Raw genomic sequence first — 20,204 nt, forward strand, 5'->3', positions numbered from 1 at the left:
CTTGACAGCTTCAGGCACAACGTAATTCGGAAATGATACCAAGAGCTTTATTTTTTAGACGATGCAGTGCGCTTGGCATAAAAACTGGTGAATCTTCATTTTCATGCCAAGGTAAGTCTATTTTCGTATTTGTGAATTTGGCAGACCGTGCTGTACAATGCTGGGCGTTCCAGCGGACCAAGGGTGTTTTCTTTGAAACACCCCTCAACGCACTTGAAATGTGGTGACAGAAGGTAGACTACACTGAAGACCTGCTGAAATCTGGTGTAAGTTGTGGCGCAGGTGGTGTAACGTGATTTTGGTGAATTTGACCGAGGCACAGGGAGACAGATTTAGGACTCAGCTGATATGGATGTCATCATGTTTCATTCATAAATATGACAACAAGTTGTATCATCCATCCATAGGGTTTGCTTGTGGTCCCTTTTAAACATACTTTGCATGCTTCAATCTTCTGCATGGACTCGAATGAATCGATTTCTGCTTGCGCAAAGACAAAGACTGCATGCGCCTCTAGCGCTGACTTTAAAGGGAATGAGTGCAGCCGCTTTCATTGAACAGGAAGTAAGTCAGCTATGTTCACTCCCACAATGGTGCAAACATCCATTTCTAACTGTGCCCATCTATGAAAATACCCCCCAAAAAGAAAACTCCACCCATGTGTGCAGTTAGATTGCACTTTGTTATACTTTTTTTTTTGTTATACTTGCGCTGGACATTAAAAAAGGGCCCCAAGTAGAAGAAAAAGATATCCTGTCACCCAGTCACACGAGTTATGTCTTTTTAAAAACTTTCCGCAAAGCGAAAGGTTGGTGACCATGAACAGCTGATTTCAAGAAAAACAGGAGACGGAATATTTTTTTGTTGAGCACAGGGATACCGCGACATGTCTTGAATGCATAAAGAACGTTACGGTGCTAAAAAATATCAGACCGAATGACTGAATGTCTATGGACCGGAACGCCCAGAGAGGTGCAATGCGGTCCCAAACACGGTAGACTGGACTTGTTCCAGCATGAAAATGTAGTTGCGCCCGCCGAGCGCACAGGCACCAGTCTACGAAAAAGGGCCCCAAGTGTTTACTAATATCCTCCTTTCTTTATTGCCAAAAACAATTACCTCCGGTTTGGTTTAGTTAAGGAATTGTTGGTTCATCCAGTTGTGATTTTGTTTTTAAAATGACACAACCCCTTTATTGAACTGTTGTCATTTGAGGACATTGATAGATAAAATGTGCATCTGCATAGTCATGATAGCCAACACTAGTATTTTATTTGACAATACAAAATTACAATTTCAAAGATAAAGGTACTTATTAGTTTTCTTACAATATAAATTTTGTCACATTGTTTTTTTGTGAGATTAAAAAAAAAATCTGCATGTTATAAAAATAAACAACGTGTTTTGTCTCTCTTGTAATGATTGGAGATGATGAGATTGCCTGCTATTTGAAAAGCATCCACCTAAAATTACAGGTCCAATAAAAATTGGTTTTGTGTGATTATGTTTTGGCCCTTGGGTACAGTGACAGCAATAAATTCCTCACTAGGTCTCGCTTGATTCGCCACCAATCACGTTAGCCTCCATGATAATTGCTACCATCAATAACTAGGTACAAGAAATCCACCTCATAAGGTTGAGAGAGATAGGAATGGGTATTCAGTAGCATATCTGTAAAACAAGTAGTGTGAGGAGGAAAAAACATTCCAATCCCTTGAATTTCAGTCATATTTGAATTTGATTACATATCTGTACTTGAAAATTTAAACAGAAAGCCAAATCAAATGCAAGAAAAAAATAGTTCAACAAGATCAAAAAAGAAGAAAAGTGGTGCGTCACTTTCAAACGCGTCACCCACATTCCATAAAACATGTAAGGTTAATTGAAGACTCTACATTGGCAATAGGTATGAATGTGAGTATGAACAATTGTTTTTTTGTATGTGCCCTGCAATGAGCGACCAGTCCAGGCAGGGTGTATACTTTGTCTTGCCCAAAGTCAGCTGGTATAGGATCCAGCTCATCTGTAACCCCAATGATGACAAGCACTAAATGGATGGACATTTAAGTGATGCTATAAAGCTGAATGACCGGAATGAAACATAGTAACTTTCTCATTGTCAAGAAGAACATCACATTTATCTGCTGTAGACCCAGGAGGCAGATGTTTCCAGATGAATACATTCCAAGTTAAATGAAATGCTAGCTTACTATTGTGTTGTATGGTATTGTGTGCTTGTGATTGCAACAACAACAAAAATGTAGCACAAGATATTTGTTGAATTGTTGACTTTATGTCTGATTTGGGGATTTATATTTCAACCAGTTCAGGGTGTCCCCCGCCTACTGCCCAAAGACAGCTGGGATAGGCTCCAGCACGCCCGCGACCCTTGTGAGGAGAAGCGGTACAGATAATGGATGGATGGATATTTGTATGAAGATATGTGCTGTTTGTGGATATTTCTTGTTTGAGACCAAAAAAAAAATCACATTCACATTATACTTTGTGGTCAAAGACCAGTCGGTTGTGTATGCTAGCAGGCAAACTATTAAGTTCCTCATGGGCTTTATGGGCAATGACACAACAATAATATTATGTTTCCTGAATCATGTGGAACCAGTTAAATCGAGAAGCAGAAGAGGGACCAGTATCAGTATAGTATAGTTTCAGATTGGCCTCCAGTCAGAAGGTCCTGTGACAACAGGATCCTTGAACAAAAAACACAACCTGTAGGGTAAGAATACTCGTGTAAAAATCAGTCAATAAGTGGAATCACAAAACACAGCTGCCTAGAAGTTACTAATGTTCAAAACAGTGTCTCCTTATGTGTTTATGCGTTTGTGTGGGTTGTCTCCATGTTCTCCATCTTTTCTGCACATTGTAAGAATATGTATGATAGGTTCATTGAAAACTCAAGGCTTTGATATCTTTCATATCTAATCAATGCTCAAATGCTTTGATGTCAGATAAATGATTGAATGGCTTTGAGCCCCTAATATTGAATGAATCCTAAACTTCTTTGGATATCGAACAATATCAAATAAATAATCTTTGATATCCACATTGAGGCCTGTACAAGTACATTCTTTGTCCTTACTAGTGGGATAATTCGGGACAATAGATGAATGACTACAGTATAGTGCACTGTGTCTTACTAGGAAAGTTTTTCCACCAATAGTGCCACATTTGGCCAACTAAAATGACCTTTAGCTGAATATCCAGGATATCGAATACATCAGGGATGGGCAACTCAAATGATGGAGGTGGCCACAATTTTTCATCAGTGATATTGGGGACCATTCACTTCCTAACCAGATATATGACAAAATGCCATTTTAAATATGGACAAAATACATGCATACGTGCAAAATACATGCGCTGAAAGTGAAATCAACTCCAAACTTTTCTTTATAATAACATCATGCTTTCTGCAGCCCCACTCGTCTAAATAGGGTATTCTGATTGATATTGTGTTTGTAGAATATGAATTAAGCAGCAAATTCCACCAGTTATTATCCATCCTGCGTCGACTGAAAATGACATCACATTTACTCCGCGCTCAGGTGACGACCAATCACGGCTCAGCTTACAAATGTCACATGACCAAACTCAGAAAACAGGTGAGGCGTGATTGATCGTTACATGAGCCCTGAGCAACTGTGATGTCATTTTCAGTCAATGATTTTGTGCATTTTTCCCCCACAATAATCAACTCTCCCAAAATTGTAATATCATACAGTTTCTATGTTTGTCCTGTATGTCATTCCAAATCCAGATAAAATGATTAGGGCTTGTCACGTTGTAGTATTGGATAATATAAGACTCAAGCGAGTACAATTAAGACATGTCTTCCATCTAGTGATGAATAGTGATATAACAACTCGGGGATAAGGAGTGGGCCAGCCCGCAAATACTGAAAATCTGCATAGAATTGATGCCCATTGAAATCCTGCGTGGGTGCAGGAAAAACATTTGGTCATTTTTTTTAACAGCCGACCCCCCTAACCCTAAAAAAATCTTCAAAACATGCTGATAAACCTCTACACTCTCCACAAAATATCTGGTTGCACAAAAACTCTATATAAAACAATATACATTACAATTGCTGGATTTGTTTAGCGTGTTTAATAAAGTAAATGTAAAGAATGTCAGTGTTCCTTGCATCCTTCTATTTTACTGTATGCGTAATTTAATTACAATCAACTGACTGAACCCAAATACTAACCTCAACCATACAGGGAGTGTACCCTCTGCTGGGGACATGTGGTACTAAACATCCTACTCATTTCTAAGTGGAGGACATCTTTTAACTTTTGAACCCAGTGGCACTCAGAACCAACATGAACTCCCCCATTTTCAGGGCTCCCGAACACGTTTTACAAGCTTTCGTGGCTCTGCAAACCTCTGTTCACCCAGAATGGACGTCAAATGGCCGTTTCGACCACTACCCTCCAACAATTCATAGCTCCGCCCCGATTTACTGAAGGGTTGAAAGTTTGTAATCGTCTAAGTGTTAAAAAGTATTCGTGACGCCAATAAACGGCGCAGAATTACCACCAAGGAACTAGTTGAACAAAATAAGGATTAAGAAGTCTCTTAGAATCAGTGTGGGCGGAGTCAAATGTTTAGGTCCACCCCACGATGAGCCACGCTTCGACTGCGCTCTGTAGACAGGGCAGCCAGGGCTACTCGATAACTTTTGCTCAACCCTTGTGTCTTGTGCCTGCAGCGGACAGCAGGGGTCGCTGCGACGCCAGGTTCGGCGCGGTCGAGCTCGCAGAACTCCGTTTCCTGAAACGCATACTTTTGGATTAGGAAGAACACACCCAGTGACACAAGTGAGGTTTGAAGAAAAAAAAAGTTTCAACTGTAAACGTGCAGTGGAGGAACAAGAGGGCCGAAAGGTCCTTGTCGGTTTTCTTTCGCTCTAACTAGGTTTTTCGACCAAGATTGTGGCGGGCAAGTCGAGTTTGAAGTGAAACTCGGAGTACAGAAGGTGGACGTTTGTCAAGAGACGAGGATGTCAACTTCAGACGAGACAGACGGGCCGCGGCCGAGATATGGCTGTAAGTTGTCATTTTTTCTTTTTCTTTTTTTTTTCTTTTGGGAGGGGATGCCAGACCCCGTACGCTGCACCTAAACAGCCCCAGACCTCTTGTCGCTTTTGCTACAAAAGCAACGAAGACTTGAGGAAAGTATCTTTGATTTATATGAAGAGCTCACACCCAGCTCCGTTTGAGTCTTGGCAGCATGGTTACAGCGATTCAGACTTCCGCGTTCCCCCCCAAATAATCTATACGTTAAGGGATCGATAAGCCTTCTTTTCTCCTTTGCGCAGCACACGTTTTCTCTTTCCACTTACCTACTTGACAGTACTTTGACATGTTAACAAACTAATTAAAAATCTAAAGGCAATGTGTCTGTGTATGGCCTGGGAAAGATGTTAACAGTTTACATGTGAGCATGAAAACAGTAAAAGGCGTTAAGGAAGGAATATGTACACGCCGCTTTGCTTCTGTTGTTTTTGAGAACAGGATCTATCTGCTGCTGATGTGGCCCGTGTTGCCATACAGGTCTACCTATGACAAGAGGATTAAAAGGGCCTCTGTATTGCTTTCCCCCTTTCACCACAACCGCTCCCCATAATTAGGAAACACTGCTGCGCTCTGTACCCTCACGAAAATGACCACACAAACATTCACTGCATTGTTTTTCTTTCTTTTTTTTTTTTTATATCCCCAATGTGTAAATAAGCACAAAAACATACGCACATCATACAGGCAGGCAACCCAGAGCCCAATTGTGTTAACCAGCCACACAGATGACTAATAAATGGGCATTTCTGAATTCCCTCAGTGTGAGGAACTCTAGAGAAGTCAGCAAGATGTGTGAAAAGTGGGCAACATTATGCAACCATGAACGCTGTTTGTGGAAAAAAAAAAAGTTATGTCACAATGAAGGATATTAAATTCATCACAGGTTATGTCAAGTCTGTATACTGTAACCTACAAATGCAAATTTGTTTTGTTTTTAATACTTTTTCATGTTTTTCATGTTGATCCAGCTGTCCTGGATGGTGTGGAGCGACTCACGGCGGAGGAGATGGATGAGAGGCGACAGCAGAACATGGCCTACGAGTATTTGTGTCATCTAGAAGAGGCGAAAAGGTTAGAGCCAGAAATCCAATCCAGTGATTAGCAATATAATCAGTCACATAATTGACAACTAGATATGGGATTGTAACTTTTGTATAACTTGAGAATCAGCATGACCTTAAATGCTTTACCACATTGCTGAGCTAGTTTTTTAAATATTTGGACCTGATCTTTCCAAAACTCACTAGAAAGTAGGGATCCACTGGATTATACACACGAGACATGGATTATTACCTTTAGTACTCAGTGTCTAGTACCAGGTTGGATCAGGCCCGTTCATGCACTTAGAGCAGGTTACAACTGGCTTGTAGGTATCCTTCCATTATGAGTCGAGCGCAGTGAAAAACTCATACAATGGCTATGTGAAATGGATCCACCCATAAGAATCATGTCTTTTCATCCCTTTTCCTTCTCTATCGCCTGTTTTTGCTACTAAATAGAGTCCACCCACAATGAAATTGTCTAGGAGTTTTCATTTTAATATCAGCCTCCTTTTTTGTCGGACAAAATTCTCCTGCATGACTGCATCGGGATATAGAGGAGACTTTCTTTATTGATGTGGCCTGATGATTTAAAAGGTACACTGTATACTTAAAGAGCTGCTACTGTGTATGCCATTGCAGGTGAGGTCTTCTTTGTTTGTCCACACATATTCTTGAGAGTGTCTTAACAGCTGAGTATGTTTGCTTTTGGTGCCTCAGGGGTAGACTGGCACCAACAGGCTCACAGATTTAAAAGAGGAAGAATTGTTTAAAACAGGAAGTGACTCAGTCCCCCGTTGATTTTTGTATTTACCACTGTTGCCACAGAAACGTGCCGTTGTCATAGCAACAGGTTCCGGTGCGAATGCTGAAGTCCGCATTGCTGCAAAAGTAGAAGTAGTGGTAGAGTATGGAAATGTCCACTATGTGTTTATCATCCAGGCTTCATGTTGTTTTTGACCGATAAATCTTACTGCCTTTTTATAGTGTGAAGCGGAGAATGTCGCATTCTCCAGAGAAGAATGTTTTAAAAATGTCCTCCCAAGTTCTCCGTGACATGGCTTTTCCACCACACACCCGCACGTGTCAGACCACGATATGACAGACTTTCTCCTCTGAAATCAACACGTCACGTTGGAAGAGTTTGGCTGCTCTTGAAATGCTTCCCCTGTGTCTCACTGCATACAGTGGAATATCTCAATTCAAATGTCTCTCAAGTCGAACAGTTGAAAGTTCAACCAAAAGTTTTTTGGGGGAAGAAAAAGTTGTTTGACCCCCTCACTGACATGCACAATTGCGATTTTCAAGCATCACCATTTATAATGGCATTCAATTATAAAAGTGTGTAGTTGTGATAAATAGTCAGAGTTTCAACAAAAAAGCAGCACTAGTAATACACTCATTATGACACTAATTACTCGGTTGAATTGACAAATGATTGACACCTCCTCAGCTTCTGTCTCTGATAGCTTGTTTTTCCTTGGGCACGGTTGTTTCTTAAACTGCAAACTCCCCTTTAATTCACAGCTGTTAAACATTTTACAACTGTTTAGAATGTAAACATAGTACTTGAGACATTGCTTGTTTTAGGCGGTTGACTACTTGACACTGAAACATGCACTGCTTTAAATTGGCATTATTTGTTGGGGAAACATATTTTGAAATAGTGGTCTCATTATGTATGCGTTATCTTTGGTTGTCTTCAATTTTAATGGTGGCACTTGTTCAATATATAGGCTTATATAGCACAATAAGGTGGTCCATTACTGAGCCACAGAGGATTAATTTTGAAGCAATCTTGTTGTTGAGTACTTCATGCCTGACCTTGCAAGCAAAAGCTACAGTCTTACCTTATTTCATAATTGTACCATTTTTCCTTAGTTAATATTAATTTGTGTCACAGTTTTCAAAAGAAATCCTCCAAAAATATGACGTCACGCTGGCTAAATTTGAACAAGCTGCTAATGTTGGTGTGGCACCTGTGCGCCGTCAGCTGGATGGTGGTTGACCGCTTGTGGAATGAAGGGAATTCTTTTTGCAGGTGCACTGCAGGGTGTGTGAGCACACTAATTTGTGTGTGCACCTTTTGAGCTGAAGGAATGCACTGTAGTATAGTACTTTCTTTATTGTCACATTACTTCTGACGTGTATTTGTCGGAGAAGAGAAATCCTTCATGGCATGAGTTAAGCGATTAAGTCTATGACTTTTCTTCTTTTAATTGTCATCAACACATTTTTACTTGTGCTGCTTGAAATGAGTTTGACATTTGTCCTGCCCGCTCCCGAACACATGCCAGATAAATCTGATTGTGTTCGACGTCAGTGCATACACTGATTGTGTTTTTTTTCCCATCGCTGCTTTTCATGTTAACAACTGCAAAAATGTATCCCCATTTCCCCCTTTCAATTATTACAATATTTTTCACAATGAATGACTATCTAAGCTATAAGCATACAAACACAGAAACAAATAATGAGTGCCCCCAAGGACAAGGTCACCTCTTCAAAATGTTTGTTTAAATCAATATTCTAATCAACATTACGCGGTATTATGTGCAGCAACAACAAGAAGAAAACCATTAGTCTTTTGATTCCTCTTGGACTCTGCTGGGGAATGTAGTTAGACATCTCGTCATTAGTGAGTAGTCGTCTGCTGCTGATTGCACTTTCAGTTGCTCTTATAATGTATTTATTCAAGGCAAATTAGTGTTTTAGCAGGATTCTTTTTGCTCATCTGCCATTGTGGAGCAACGCTATTCACAAGTCACCCAGCCAGCAGTTTTCGTACAGAGAGGATATTGTATCATATAAACATTGATTGAAGCAGATAAGAAAGATTGCAACAAATCAGCTGTCAAATAGCAGCAGATCATGAAACAGGATACGATGAATACTGAGTTGTTGTTGTTCTTTTGGGAAGTCCAGCTTCACATGTTTAAAATTTGACATACCGCCACACTTTGGTTCTCTTCATCTTCATTTTAAAATGTGGCCAATAACTGTATGGGACACATAGAGTCGAGTACAGCTGCTTGGTAGGTAAATGAACCCAAAAAAATCATACACGAGAGTGTGTCTGAAAGCACTTTGTTATATTTGCACTTGAAAGGTGTTGTATAAATCGATGTATTGTTACATTTTGTTTTACATGACAACATGTAACGCGTGGCGCTCAGGTCATTGCACCGACGTTAACAAAATAAATGTGGGTTTGCCAGTATTATTCTTGCCTGCATTTGGTTGTTATAGTGCTTTAATTAAAATTCACACAGAATTATTAGTGTGACTTTAGGCACTTTTCTTATTGGCTGAGTAATAATACCAGATGACGCGACATTATGAGCACTTGTACAAGCTAATGAGAGATAATACAAATTCTGCGTTTTGAAAGGGTAATACGGTAACAGTAAGTCTGTTTGGATTGTCACATATTGTTACGCTAATTTTACAGTTTTGCCTTATTGGGGGTGTGGTTTGCAGTGGTGTAGAACAGCACTGCATCATGCTAATTACTAATAGTTTGGTTACCTCATTTCACATTGCACAGCCATCAGAAAGTTGCCCCAAACTTTTTTACACGCACTGACTAATAATGGAAGTTGCGTGTTTATTATTCAGTTGGTGTAGTAGGCAGTGGTGTAAAACTACTCTGCGTCACACATACCAATGTTTTTAATAGTTTACCCTTCTCGTTTAGCTACATAAGGCACAGTACTGTATTGTCCTTCAGCACTACAAACTACAACCACGATAAAATGTTGTTACATTAATATCTCTCCAACAATTCAAATCAAAACTATGTCGAATTATTGTTTATTAACCTGATTCATTCTAGTTTTATTACAGCTGTTGTATTTATTGTGTATGTTCATTTGCTGCCGGGTACGTGAGTGAAGACATGGCTAAAGAATTCAAAGAATTTGCCCTGTACATAGCATGGGCTTTCATTGTTGTCAGTTGTCAGTTACTGTTAGTAACATTTTGCACCATCTAAACTTGACAGTAGAAACATAAACAGAACAACCCCTCACAAGAACCATTTGAACATTGTTGATTAAGGAGTAGACAGGGGGCAAAAACACTTCTTATCTAGCAACAGTCATCACTGGATTGGCTTGTCCTGTGGTTGCAACATTCATTATGCGAGGTGAAGACTAATTTTGCTTTCCACTAGATTTTATGGCCAGATGTTTATCTCTGAAGTGATGTCTCTGCAGGGGCACAACGGTTTTAGACACGTAAGCAAACAGCAACTGAACAAGTCACTTTTTCCCTCTCTCTGTCTTAAATAAAGATTGAAACAAATGATTATTTCTTTTTGTCTCTAGCCGGTTGTACTTTGCCATTATCATGCAGGGCTCTAGACTAACTTGTTGCACTGGTTGCACTGGTGCACCCAACTTTTTTTCTTGGGTGCCCCAACCAACAGAAAAGTCAGATGCACCACAATTTTCGACCGCATCACATTCAACAGCACAGTTTTACAGGTTTAACCTGAAAAAAAAAAGCTGTCTGTATTTTAGACAATATCAATTGGTAAATGATTAACAATGTGGTCAACCATGTTCTTTATTTTAAGAACCATTCCACAAGACCGGTAACTTACTTGAAAGACTTGGTGCTTTTGAAGTGCTGCTGCAATGCAGTAGACAGTTAGGCATATTGTACTATTAACACAGGCAGGGCTAGGCGGTATAGCTGAAGTGTTCATATCTAGCACATAGCTAATTATTATTATTTTTTTTTTTTAACCAAAACTAAATAAGAAAAAACATGAAATGGGTTATAGATAAACTACAATAAAACACAACACATTGATTTACGCAACCAGAGAAAAAATACCATTCAAAAACTGTATTTGCGGAGAATGCAAAAATGCTTCCCGAAACCAGTAGTGTTCATAAACTTCAATTAACCTCACAAAGTAATACGCTCAATCATTTCAGCTGACTCACCATTTTGAGGTCTAAATTGACTTGTTAGCGGGCTCATAGTTGGAAAAAGTCATTTAATTTTAACAATATTACACTACAACAATAGACTTTCATTCAGCAAACGTATGCCCCCCTTTCATGTGTGCGTGCTTCTTCGGGGTTCAGCAGGCGACAAGGCTCACATAACGGTTCTTGTGCTCAAAATTTCCTCATATGTGCTTGTCATTAGTAGCACAAATCTAACGCTACACTGTAGCGTCGGCTAGCAGTCGGAGGACTCTGAGTTGGAGATTAGGATTTTCTTCCACATCTTTCAAGTTTACACACACACTCACACACACACACTTAGAAGGGTATGCTTTTCAGTGTTCAATTAAGAAGAAAGAAAAAGTACAGAAATACAGTATCTGGACCACAGCCAATCAGAGGAGGGTCACACCCTTCACATTCTCTGATTGGCTGAGACGATGATATATGTGCCTGTTGATGAACCAAAGTGGGGCTTTTAGATGTGCCTGTCTGCCCAAATTGGTCGCAGTCTTGAGCCCTGCCATCATGGCAACCCCACATTTTACCTACTGGAAAAATAAACAATCAATTGCTGTTTAGCTGAAAGAATTGCATGTTTACAACTATTGATTTGTACTTGCCACTGTGACTTCAGTGGACTTTGCAATAGACAACTGAATGGACGGCTTGGAGCAAAACATAATCCAGCAATTATTTCTAACTATTGCTTTAACTTGGCATGGTTACCTGAATTATAACACACCATGTAAGTTGTATGCATGTAACAGGTTCATTAACGTGAGAATAAAATGAGGTAAAATCAAGGGTGCTTTTTCATAAACTTGCTGTTGTATCAAACAAACCCATCAATCACAATGTTAGTGTAAACTCAACATTAACAGGTCAGATTGACAATACACACAAAAAATGTCTCTTATCCAACATTCATACGTATAGTGAATGTTGTTTTAGATTATGCCTCTTTTGCAGGTTGACAACAATCCCAATTTCCACAAGCGTTGCCAGCTGGATATCGACTCTTAATCATCGCTCTCCAAAACAAGTGATTGAATCAATTTGATGTGATGCAATAGCATCCTGGTAGAATTTCTTAACACATCATATTTACATTTTTAAGGTAGCGCCATGTTCTCACTGTGAGCCGCCACTGCAATACAAACGCAGTTCCCTCCTCAGGTCATTTACTTGTAATTTCCTGTTTTCAAACTATGTCCAAATACTCTTGTGAATTGCTGCTGCTGAATTGCATGTTATGCAACACCGGAGACCAGTCTTTTGTGCTGCTGTGAACAAGAAGGACATATGTGATAAAATGTTATTGTCGTGAATTTAGGGCTGCCACAAACGATTATTCTGCTAGTCGACTAATCATCGTTGCAATTAGTCAACTAATTGGATCATACGCAAATCGCTGAATATTGCACCAGCAACAAGCAGCTGATTTTACATAACCATCATTATCTTACAGCTTGAATTCTTTAAGACAATTAGGATGGTAGCATATTCAACCTTGATTGATTGCAGCGTGTACCAGCATTCCTGACATGTTTATGTATGAGGGAGCAATTTAAACTGAAGGCGATAATCTGGCCTAAATTGTTTTTGCTGTAAATGTTGAGTGCATTTTAAAACGAAACCAAAAATTATACACGTGTTAATTTTATCAGCCATTTTTAAACGTAGCCTCAGTTTTAGTCCAATTTAAATCACACTTGTTAGTTTTCATCACATTTAGTCAACCTCATTGCATTTTAGTCGTAGGTTTTATTTGACTGTACTGTAAGTCGTGGGTAGGGAACTCCAGTTCCTCGAGAGCCATATCCCGCCTGTTTTGGATCTCTCTCTACTATAACACACCTGATTCAAATAATCAGCTCATCAGCATGCTCAGTAGAAGTCTGAAATGATCCTGATCATTTGAGTCAGCTGTGTTGTAGTAGGGAGGGATCCAAAACAGGCAGGATATGGCTCTCGAGGAACCAGAGTTCCCTACCCCTGCTGTAAGTCCAGCTTTTTAGGCCAAGAAAACATACTTTTATTCGTCTCGTTTTAGTCAACAAAACCTGTCAACATTTTAGTCTAATTTTAGTTTGGACTTTTTTTTATTTTTTTATTCTTGGGACCACATTTTGATATAAAAAAATTCTGGCAACCCCACATTCAAAACACAGACTATTTGAATTACTTTAATACTACATTCAGGCAATTTTATGTATGAAAATGTAGGTTAAAGTTGTTTATATTAAGTGTGGCGTTTTATTTTATTTTATCTACCGGTAGATGAATTGTTTTAGTTCGTTTTAGTTTTTAAGTTTGCATCCATGTGCAGCTTAGTTTGTACAAATTCAACTTCACACACAATTGCAGTAGCACAGCAAGTGGCTCCTATCGCCCCATGCTACAAGCTAGTAAGTTAGCTAGCATTAATTTGAGGACTGTTTAACGTTATTTTTGCAAAGTTTTAGCCTTTGGTTTAATGTTACGTTATAAACAAGCACCACCAAAGTTTTTCTTAACTTACCACGACGTCTTTGTGGTGAACTGTGATGTGTTTTTTCATGTTTGCTGTGTTTTTCCTCGCTATCTCCTTGTGCCCACATTCATTCCCTTCTACTAAAATCAAACATAAGGTTTTTATTTTCTCCACTTCACTGCATTGATAATGTGTCCATATATCACATCTTCTCTTTCTCCCGGGCCCCGTGCAAAGCATGACCTTCAACAGAACTGGGCATTCCGCCTATGTGACTGAACGGTCCGTCTATCCGCCTATGGTGGACGCCCATTTTGTAGGCGATAAACGATAGACGGGAAACTTAAAATAAATAGACGGACTAAGCTAGTCGTCTTTTTAATCATCTGTCTATTTTCGTGGTGAGGCTTCAATGGCCACGGCAAGGCTTCCGTTTCCCGTTGGCCGAGGTTTTTTGACATCTTCTGCATCCTAAAAGGAGACCCATTTAGTCCGGCTGCAGTGAGGCTTTCATGCCACAGTGAGTCTATCGTTTCAAATATTGTTTCAAAACTGTGGTGCTAGTGGAAGTTGGTTGAAGTCTATAGACAGAAATGCTAACGGAAGCCCCTTTAAAATGCTAGGCGGACCGGTCTATCCGGAATTACCCATTTGGTCTGGCCGGACAAACAGGCGAATAGACGGACGACGAAAGGGTACCCCGGCTCCAGACCGGGAAATTTTAGTAAAATTCCCATCCATGACCATTAATGCTTCACTTTTATGCAGTAGTTATTTTTGCTGTGACCAACAACACAGTCACTCTCTAATGACCTAGCGTTATTTTGCCGTGAATCGCGGAAGAACTCACCACCTAACCGAGTCTTATTAGCTTCCAGACACGACTGTCGCTATTTCAGAAATGAAATCAGACATCAGACACAACATGCATCCTTTTAAGATGATTGAGTAGGGACGTAACGATATCCAAATGTTACCATTCGTATATCATGTACAATATCATGATACTGTATGAACCGAACGATAAGATAATCATCATGACATTGTGGGGAGGTTGGCGATATACAAAAAGCTCAGGATACTGTATAAAAACTCATGATATTGTAAAAAAAAAAAAAATTCATATTAAAACATATCAGAATATTCTTAGTTTTTGTAAATAATAACAGCATTCAACAAGAAATAGGGTTGGCCAGTCATTATATTGTCATGTGCTCCTATTGGCTCAGCAGCACAAAGTATCATGGTCTATGTAATTCACAATGCTGTGTTTGACTGGAGATGTTGAAAAATATTTGCTGGTATGACTGATTTACGGGACCTTTTATCGGTTAGAACTAGGGATGGGAATTTCGACTAATTTGGCCGCCGACTAGTCTCAAATTTTATTTGCGACTAGTCTATAAGGAAGGAAACTTGAATTTTAATACATATTGAATTCAAAGTTTAAAATGCAAATGTTGTGTGTATTTAGGGGCTATTTTAGCCCAAACATTCAGGACCGTTTGTTAATTTAAATTCTATTGATGAAACAACAACTGACTGAATAAAGGTGAACAATTGAAAGAGAATTACATTTCTGATATATTTTCCAATGCAATGCATGGCATTTATTATGAACAATGTAATGAGTAATGGTACCGACTCCCATTCCAGCAGGGTCTCATTCGCAAGCACCATGTTAGCCTAGGTTCACACCGCAGGCAAATGCGACCCAGATCTGATTTTTTTGCCCATATGCGACCTGTATCTGATTTTTTTATGACAGTCCGAACGGCTCAATTCCGATTTTTTTCAAATGCGACCTGGGTCGCTTTCATTGGTGGTCCTAGATCGGATACCTATCCGATCTTTTCCAATGTGTTCGCGGTCTGAACGACCAGGTCGCATATACTGTATACGACATTGACGAGCCCAAGATGCGCGCCGCGCAAGCGGAGGGAAAGTGCTGGCAGCAGGGGGATCAAATCTGCAAAATTGTTTTGAGTAACACTATTGACTTTATATTTTACTTTAATTTAATCCCACTTGAAACATGAAGCATACAGTGGACATTTATGGCGATCGTAGTAATTCAGCTATGGCTCAGATAGATAGATTTTTTTTACGCACGGTTATGCCGTGACGTCATCGTTAGTGATGTCTCCATGAAATGAGATAATGAAGCCTCGCCTCATAATTTCCCCCAAATACTGTATTTATTTCTACCTGCTACCTAATCGCTTGAATGCCCCGACACGCTGGACCACATTTACTTCCGCAAACACAACGTCGGGTGTGACGTCGTCTCTTCTTCTGCGCAGGCGGGCCACTATGACGACGCATGTGTTCATATAGCAGACAAGACAGAGGTTGCATTTTTAATGTAATATGAACGCTTACACAAAAAAATAGGATTTTTTAGGGGGGGAGGGAGCAATTCTCAATACAATAGTCGCGATTAGTCGACTAATCGGATACTATATAAATTGTGGCAAATCGCTTAGAATAACCATGATTCACTTACAAATTCTTTGTACAAACTAATCTTAAAGACAATTAAAATGATGGTACATTCACCTTGTATTAAACTTTGCAAGCCATCAATCCAGACATGTTTATAAATGAGGGAGCAACTTAAATTGATGGAAATACTCTGGTCTTAAAATCTTAAACTGTAATTCTTTCGTGCATTTTAAAATGGAAACATTACTATACACTATGCAGTAGGTGCTATATTATGTGAGCATACCAAATAGGACATTGTGTTACACGTTACATCAACCACACATCGCAAGGTGTGTATGCTAACTGCAGCTAGCTTTTAGACACGACTTTGCCTATATCAGAAATGAAATCAGGCATAATCCACAATTTGCTTCCTTTTTTAAAAGTGAAAGGCAGGTTTGCATTGTATTGAGTGTATTTGGTGAAATGCGCCGTAACTTTCAGACTCTGTTGCCAACTATTAATATCGTGACATGACGACAACGATATTGTGGCAATTTTAATATTGCGATCTCACGATATTGCTCTTATCGGAACATCCATATGATTTAGCATCACTGACTAATTCCTCTATAATCCATAGTAGATGCTAAACATGCAACAGGACATCGTGTTACATCAAACACACACGATAACCTGTGTGTGCTAATGCTCGCTTCCAAATCCGACTGGCCCTGTATCAGAAATGAAATCAGGCATCAGCCACAATGTGCCTGTCTTTTTAGATTCTCGTTTATCACCACCACGCTACCATGAAAGGGAGGTTTGCATCATAGTACGCCCGAACCTTCAGACTTTATTGCTAACACGGGCCAAGTGTTTACACCACGGATAACCTGTATAACCACAACTGCGCATGTGCGTCAGACAAGGCATACAGCCAGCGGCTGAAGCGGGAGACGAGGCAGTTTGGTGGGAAAAAACAAGAGTGCCAAGTCCTTGCATGACTTATATTTGATCAGTATCTGCACCACTACTTAACCAAACAAGATTTTTTTAGGGGGGCGGGGGTTGTTATTTTATCAGTAAATTTTAATTCAATGTTGTAATTCATTGTTAAAGCGACAGTGGGGATGGCCATGTTTTCACTAACAAGTTCATTTAACATATTTTCTGATCAGGAAAATGAAAAGAGTAGTCATTTTCTATTTTATCAATACATTTGGGAGAAATTAGGAAATAAGTGACTCCATGAATAACGCCTCTTGTTAATGAGGAGAATGGCCGCGCCCCCTACCGTTCTATCCTTGTTCGGTCGGAGTCACTGGAAGAACCGATTACAAACTCTCCATTGGAAATCATTGTACTTTCATTGCTTATAACGTCCAAAAACGGTGATCAATTGGCACCAAAATTTATGTGGACATCCTTACTAATGGCCACTTCAACATATCAAAACTTTAGTAGTGATGTCATTTTTACATGCAAACCTATTATGTAAGAGCCAATGTTAAGATCACTCAAGTGTCCCTTTAAGCCTAAAGCACACATTGAATCAACAAATACTCATTGAGTTAGGTCCCAATCCAGCCAATATTTGTCCAAATGTCACATGGATGAATGATAGTTCTTCCCAAGGCCATATTTCCAATTTGTCTCAACAGTGAAGTATACAATTATGTTCAGTGCGGGCCACACAAACAGAGAAGCAATTGTAAAAAAAAACAACCAAAAAACCAATCCCCATTTCAAATGAACAAGAACTAAAATAGTTCATTTAAAGCAAATGAGTACTGTAGATAGTTGGTGTTGAGGCCTGCCAGAATAGAGTCACACATTCACACAGACTGAGGATCTGTGCCGCCTCTGTCAAGGCAACAGTGGCTCCTCTTGAGAAGGCTGAGAGTTACACTCCTGGCTTGGATGACAACTCGGTCAAAGTCATTGTCTTTGAACCTGCTGACGGAACGTGTCAGTCTGATGAAACTGCTGTCTCAGGTCCGTAGCATAACCGCTCCATTTCCCCCACTTCCACCTGATGAGCAGGTCTACCTAACTCCCTAACCCTCAGGCCCACTTTGGTTTCTGTTTTTACAGCTTTTCACATTTGTTTCCAGCTAGTCGTTGCGCTCAGGTGGTCTTAGCAGCGGATAGAAATGGCTGAAATACTGCTGACTCATTTTTGTCAGCAGTGTCACAGCATGCTTGTTACAAAGGCAAATATCTTCTACTTGCACTTCTTTCTTAATCAGGAAGTACTCAACCCACTATGATAAGTTAACTCTCTTCAGTTATAATGGCAAATCGTATAAGATAAGTTTTGTAACTGGCCGCTTCCCTCACACTGGCAATGTATATGCTACAAAAGGAGTCAAAATCTGTGGCATTCCCTTGTGACTCAAAGTTTTAGCTCTTAACCTTACAGTCCAATTAGGGCTTCACGATTTTGGAAAAACATGCGATATGGATGTTGACTATAGCGATATGGATATTATTGCAATATTTAACATGTACCTAAAGAAATGATTTTTTTTTACCTAATGACAGAAGTAAATTTTGCGGCAAAATAAGAAGGCTCAATATGTTATTAGCTAATTAAGTGTAATTCTCCTCGATAATGTCCAACTATTGGGTGGCGATGCACATTTAAGTTTGTATCTGACTGGTCAAATTCAGATAAAAACATCCAATTCCTGAAGAAATTTATTGCATGTTTTTGCTATATGCATATCGCAAAGTCCATTATCGCGATATCGATATTTTTCCGATATATTGTGCAGCCCTAGTCCATTCAAGGAAAAACACACACGATAGATTAAGGAACATGGGTTGTTGCAATGTAGTAAATTCGGTGACGTATATCGCACGGATAGTACATCATTTCTACCACCAGAGATTTTTCTTTTTACAGAAGACAAGTTCAAGTCAGGTTCCCATGGAATCAGTGTCCACAATGATCAAGAATGTAATCTGAATGTCATTTGTCTCTGAGATTTCCATACATATTAAGACATGAATGATGTTGTAGGCTTGGTATAAGGTCTCCCCAAAAGTCTTAAGTTCAGACAACAAGGCAGTGTTTCTCCTGAGGGTGGTCAAAGGCTGCTGCAGCGTAGAGTAGAGACCTGTGCGTGCACAGATTCCACTGTTGCAGCAAAGCATGTAATGACCCATTTGGCTCTGTGTTTCGATGAAAAAAAAACCCCATTCATCTTTTTAAATGCTTTCCATCTCTTATCATTTCTCAAAGCTAAACATGAGTTGTTAGGTGGGGTCATGTTTGTTTTATGTTGAGACGGAAGGTTTTTCTAAATAAGCTCTCACTGACAGAACAGCGAAGAACACTACCCATGTGAAGTTTGTTTTCATCATCCATCCATTGCAGTTTGGTTCGGCGATGTACAAAATTTAATGGAAAACGCTGGTTTGATGTTGCCCCTGTTATAAGTCTTGTGTATAATTTTTGTGTTTTTAATTTACTTTAATTTTAAAACGTATTCCAGATTTGTATGGGAAGATTTTTTCCTTATTATTGTAAAACTGACTCATTGGTTATATATATATGTACATACACATTAGGGGTGTAACGGTACACAAGAGTGCATTAATACGTTTCGTTATGGCATGTTCGGTTTGGTCCACCTTGCGTATCGTTTCTGATCAGTTTTTATCATTAGCCCGATCTTACGCATGGGTGCTATTGACCGTTGCACGCGGGAGAGGAGAGTGGCGGCACAAAAGAGAGAGTCAGAAAAGAGCCAGAGCTCGAAGGTCCCCACGTACACTGTGGTCTGCTGTTTGGGAACATTCTGGCTGTCCTGTTAAAATTGCCGATGGGAAAAGGTGCGTGGATTAGTCCGAAAGTCGTGTGCCGACATTGCTACATGAGATCGGCGGCTATGTTGCCTGCTAGCGCGATTAACATGCACGGCATCATCCGTGCACAACACTGCAGCAACGTTGCTGATTAAAACCGAAGAGAACCAAGAGAAAATTAACAGTACTTATCTTCATTTCACTGCCGACTGCCGCTCCAGTTTGTCGGCTAATGTCCACCAGACTCCACCATCTATTGTTCTACTACATTCTACATATGCACCTGTCTTGTTTTATGTTAATAAAGTCAGCCAATCTAACACACGACGTGCTAAATCAAAAATAGCATTTCACATCGAAACAACAGAACTGACGTAACATCAGCCAA

The 20,204-nt window shown here is 39.6% G+C and overlaps 1 protein-coding gene across 1 annotated transcript in view; it reads left to right on the forward strand.

Moving 5' to 3' along the window:
* Nucleotides 1-4,761: 4,761 nt before the first annotated feature.
* iqgap1 (IQ motif containing GTPase activating protein 1) overlaps nucleotides 4,762-20,204 on the forward strand; it is a 54,529-nt gene continuing 39,086 nt past the window's right edge. Inside the window, exons 1-2 of the mRNA XM_086026853.1 lie at nucleotides 4,762-5,066; nucleotides 6,065-6,167. Coding sequence (XP_085882979.1) covers nucleotides 5,021-5,066; nucleotides 6,065-6,167 — 149 coding nt within the window. The 5' untranslated portion in view covers nucleotides 4,762-5,020. The remainder of the gene's footprint in view (nucleotides 5,067-6,064; nucleotides 6,168-20,204) is intronic.

Source organism: Filicampus tigris, chromosome 3, assembly GCF_054856515.1.
Source record: "Filicampus tigris isolate MCC_2025a chromosome 3, RoL_Ftig_1.0, whole genome shotgun sequence".
Lineage (NCBI taxonomy): Eukaryota > Metazoa > Chordata > Actinopteri > Syngnathiformes > Syngnathidae > Filicampus > Filicampus tigris.